Here is a 5,149-nt window from a genome sequence, read left to right as displayed (position 1 = left end):
TTTGAAAAATAATTTTATAATAAATAAATTTTGACAATTTTTTTTATAACCTGATATCATCTAAATAATTTTTCTTTTTTTTACTGCACTCATATTCTGGAATATCAGTCCCTTCACTTCCATACACTTCTTTTATGCTCTAAAAATACTAATCAAATTAATGCAATCCAAAAAGACTTCAGTTACTTCATTTAACTTTGTTCATAGAAACAAAAATAAGAAAGTTACGTGTAAGTCACCATTTCAATTTTCATGCAAAAAGTGAGACCTTTCGTTTTTTCATATCACAAAACAACAAAAACATGAATTGTCCTTTTAATTCTGGCTAACAAAGGAAACTTCTCCCTTGTTTCCTTCTTCTCATCATTGCAATTTGAAACCCAACACCACTAATAACTAACCAGGCATCACATAGCAATTCCAAAAACAACAACCCAAAGAGAAATCACCACACTCTTTGCACAAATTCCTTTGATTTTTATACGTTATTTTGCATGGCTTCCGAGCAAGAACCAAAGCTCCCTTTGACTCTTTTGGTGGATAGAGAAAGAAACCGTGTGGTTGTTGCTGAAGCAAGTGGAGACTTCACAGACATTTTGTTCAGTTTTCTCACCCTTCCACTGGGAACTATCACAAGGCTTGTGTCAAACAACCAAGGCTACGATGAAGTAGAAGAGATTGGTTGCATGAACAACTTGTACCAGAGCTTGGAAAATTCTGGTGATGATGTTTTCTGGAACCCCATTTGCAAGAAAATGTTGCTTTTTCCACGCAACCCTTGTGAAGCACTTTGCCAGAAACTGAAGCTGAACTTGGATGGTGCAAAGCCTATGAAGTACTTCATGTGCAGCAACAGGTGCAGAAAGGGTGGTGATTGGTTCTTGAGTACTTTTTCTGAGGCTACATGCCACTGTGGGAAGTTGATGAACAAAGAAATGAAGCTGCATGGAGAATCTGATGAAGAAACTAATAATGGAGATGGTGTTTTTGTTAAGGGCCAAACCATGTACTTGATCTTTGATGATTTAAAGGTGCTGCAAAGCTCTCCTGGTAACACTGTTCATCAACTTCTCCAACTTGGCTACAAAAGCTTTCACAGGTTGATAAAGAAGCACCTTAATGTTGGCAAAAAGGAGGTAATGTTGCAGACTAATTCATTTGGTGTGGTAGTTGTAGACTACCATATGAAAGTTAGTTAATAAATTTTGAATTTTGCGCTGGAATTAGTTAATTAGAATTTAGAACATATACTACTAACTGGTATAAGATGAACAATGTGAGAAAAAGTTCATGTTGGTCAAGATCCGTTTAAGGACTTGCATTTATCTGTTTTTATGTCAGTACGTTAAATCTGATTATCTTTTCTTAAGTTCCTTAATTAGCACACCACTAAGTCGTCTTATATCATAAGAAAGTTGAACATGAATAAGAAAGAAAATATCTATAAATCCATCTTCTTTTTGGATTGGAAATCTTACACGGGTTGGACTGATATTTCCTTATTATTAAATCTCTGTTATGAATTCTTTTGAAAGAGCTATCAGTAATATCAGAACTGAAAATTCAGATTTCTCTTAGTGACCGACTTGACTAACAGATATTTAGACAAACATGTCCTGTTATGCTCCCTTGAAAGAGCCATCATTCTCAACATCATCTCACATGCATTTTATATGAAAAGTTGTTGTTTATTTGATGAATACATGAGAATTTTCTTCTATGATGAACATTATCCTTATACCTGTGTTTTTTCTTTTTAAGATTTTGGACTTGCTAAAGCAAGCATTGATCTCCAATTCTCCACTTAGCGACCTATTCTTAGAAAATGGAGGACCAAACAGTGTGTGCACTTTCTCACCAAAACTTAGACCAGAAAATCAAGGCTGGACAAATCACAATCCCAGCATAAACCTAAAGGTAACAGTGAGAAAATCAAAGAAAACAATACTCTATGCTGAAGCTGAGGGAGATTTTGTGGATTATCTATTCAGCTTCCTCACAACACCACTAGGATCTGTTCTAAACCTAATGGATGAAAACTTTTCTCTGGGAAGTATCAATAACTTGCACAAAAGTGTGAAGCATCTCAATCCATTATGGCTCACAAATCCTTCAGCCACTCCTTTACTGAACCTAAGGGTGGCTCCTCAATTTGGTTTGAAGAAGCAGCCAACAAAACTTTGTGAAGAACACACTCCCTGCTACTGGTATGGCACAGGAGTGATAAAAAACCATATATGCTATGGCACTGGGAATGGAGTGATTTCAAAGGATCATAGCCTGATACAGCATCCAGTGGCCATGAAGCACTTTGATCCAAGATCTTCTGATGGCACAAAAGAGTCTGCTTTGGGCTTTGTGAGAAGACCATCACTGTTTGTTGTGTGGAATGATCTTCAAGTCACACCATTGGTGAGAACTTCAAGTGTTTCCTTTCTGCAAAAGCTTAATGTTCCATTGGACGACTTGGAGCAGCATGAGCTGAGAATTGAGGAGACAGAGGTACCTAGTTAGCACTTCATCTTTTCACTCTTGTGATTTCAATGAGTTTTTCATATTTTTGTATTAATTTATAAACTAAAGATGATTAATCTCTAAAATAATCACTATTAATAAAAAATGATTATTAGTGTCTAAATTATTATTATCTTAATTTTGTACTTAAATATCTGAGAATCAATGATTTTCATTATCTATGGATGATTAGGCACTGAACCTGCTGGGAGCTTCATTGACTTGCAAAGCTGCTTTGACAGAAGGCCTGTTCTATCTCTTGAAGCCAAAGAAACAAGCTAAAGCATAATCTTTTGTTTTCTTTCAGTTGTTGTTAATAAGTTGAATGATAGAGTAATCATGCATGTTAATGGAAATGTATCAGTTTCATGTTACATTTTGGAGCATTGAATGGAGGTGTGAACAGTGAATTCCTTTGTCCTTGGTTACAAACGATCTTCCTTTTCTAAACTCTCCAAATGCTACTAGATGCTAGTTTCTTATTTTTCAAAAGGGTAGATTACTTGTTATTCAAATGTTTTGAGAAATTTTAAGGTGTCTCTAAACTAATTTTCATTTTACTTGTGTGTTTGATCATGTAAATATATTTTATTTGGTTGTAACAACGATATATTTAAAGTATAATTTAAATATTTAAAAAAAAAATTACTGTCAACCGATTAGTTGGTAACTACTGTGACTGATATCTATTATTGAATAGATAAGGAATCAAAAATGTATACTTTGAATGGATGTTAAATATGTATGAATTTTTCAAGTTACGTGTGTTGTTGTCTTGTCTCTGAACTATGATGTTATTGTGGAGAGAGTCCGTGGTGAGTGGTTGAGGGGAGATTGAAAGAAAGAGTTTTATATATTGTTACATAATTTTCTTTTCTTGGATATTTTGTATACATGTTGTGGTATGTATGTTTAAATTCCTTATGGACAAAGAAAAGTATCTATTTTGAAGAACCATTTTAAGAGGAATGTAAATGTACTTATACATGTGTACATTATAAAGTGTTTTTGATAAATGGGATGATACAATATAGATCGATTTGATTGGTATAAATAGGTTAATTGATTAATTGAATCGGTTAAATTATATTTGTAAGTCATTTATGTATCGTTTATATTCTATTTTCTGTCTCACAACCTAATATTTTGTATATTTTCCTTCCTTGCACTACAAGAAAAAATATTTTTAATGGAGGTTTATTTTTATATTACCCAGGGTTAAAACCTCTACTAAGTTCTTTACCCAGGGTTTCGATTTTCCCCGATAAACCATCCCTGGAGAATGTATTAGCCGGGGTTTTTATGAACCTCAGGAAGCACCAATCAATAACGGAGGTTTTTTATCCTTTTGTATTTAACATAGGTTTTAAAACCTCAGTTAAGTTTTGTGGGTTTAAAACCCCGGTTAATTACCATGAATTTTGAAACCTTCATAAAATATAGTGGATTTTGAAACCTCCATAAAATACTATAGGTTTTAGAACCCCCATAAAATAACATAGGTTTCAGAACCTCCATAAAATACCCTGGGTTTCAAAACCCCCGTAAAATACTATAGGTTTCAAAACCTCCGTAAAATACTATAGGTTTCAAAACCTCCGTAAAGTATCATAGATTTTTAAATTATTATTATTATTATATTTTTTTACTCATTTATCATTTATGTATTCATATATATTTTTTCAATCACAATTATTTACATTTATTCTATTTTTTAATCTATATTTAATGAAATTATACCTAAATAGATATAAACTCATCAAATTGACAAATTATTTATAGATGACTAAATGTATATCAAAGTACAACAAATATACGAATTCAAATTCAAATTCAAGTACAATATTAGTCAGCAAAAACTATCATGAAGTAGTGCAATGGTTCTCAAAACATTAAATGATTCAATTAACTTCCACATTATATTATATTCTTCAACTATCACATATGATTTTCCTCATGTCCAGAACTTGTTGTATTAGTTGGCACACTTCCTTGATCAGAAACCTACAATATAAATGTGAATCATAATTACAAATGTAAACTCTGAAAAATAAAAGAAGTTATGCAGTCTTAAAAATTACCGGTGCAGGATTGAACATAGTCAACTCAGGAGGCAATTGACCTTGATAATTTTGAGAAAAGAAGTTCATGATTGCATCAAGTCTTTTGTCATGTTCTTCATTTCGTTTATTTTGTTCATCCAATTGTGACTTTAATGCAGTGACCTATATTAGAACACAATCTATTATTAAAATCGTAAAAAACACATAAACATTATAAAACACTCAATCTATCAACAAAAAATATACTACATTTCTTACTCCTACTTATAGAAAACAATCCAAAGCAACACAACAACAACATTAATAGTGTCCAATAATATTCCTTCATCATGTTTTTTTTAGCAAATCTCTTTCTTATTTAAAAGATGAAGCAAACAAACTGAATCCTCTCTTTGGATCTTGGTTTCATTCCTCATCAAATCACTTCTCCTCCTTTTATAGAAATCTTAGATCTTCTTTTAACACAAGGTGGTGGTGGAATCTTTTCACCAAGTTTAGATTAGACACAAATAAAATATATAACATCACCTTATTTTCCAACTCTCACCACCGCATGATTACAATTCTTTCTG

At 32.5% G+C, this 5,149-nt stretch overlaps 1 protein-coding gene and 1 long non-coding RNA gene across 2 annotated transcripts; one reads left to right on the top strand and one right to left on the bottom strand.

Moving 5' to 3' along the window:
* Positions 1–494: 494 nt before the first annotated feature.
* On the top strand, positions 495–2,924 carry LOC114166648. Its single transcript, XM_028051406.1, has 3 exons — positions 495–1,136; positions 1,762–2,502; positions 2,708–2,924. The coding sequence occupies exons 1-3, from the start codon at positions 495–497 to the stop codon at positions 2,801–2,803; spliced, it is 1,479 nt and encodes a 492-aa protein (XP_027907207.1). The 3' UTR covers positions 2,804–2,924.
* A 1,341-nt stretch (positions 2,925–4,265) lies between these two features.
* LOC114165745 lies at positions 4,266–4,682 on the bottom strand. Its single transcript, XR_003599772.1, has 2 exons — positions 4,596–4,682; positions 4,266–4,518 (listed from the first exon to the last, which is right to left on the bottom strand). It is a non-coding gene; the product is annotated as an uncharacterized LOC114165745 (long non-coding RNA).
* Between the last annotated feature and the right edge of the window lie 467 nt (positions 4,683–5,149).

Source organism: Vigna unguiculata, chromosome 10, assembly GCF_004118075.2.
Source record: "Vigna unguiculata cultivar IT97K-499-35 chromosome 10, ASM411807v1, whole genome shotgun sequence".
NCBI lineage: Eukaryota > Viridiplantae > Streptophyta > Magnoliopsida > Fabales > Fabaceae > Vigna > Vigna unguiculata.
The sequence above is the reverse complement of the archived record's forward strand: the minus strand, read 5'-3'. Positions and strand labels throughout refer to the sequence as shown.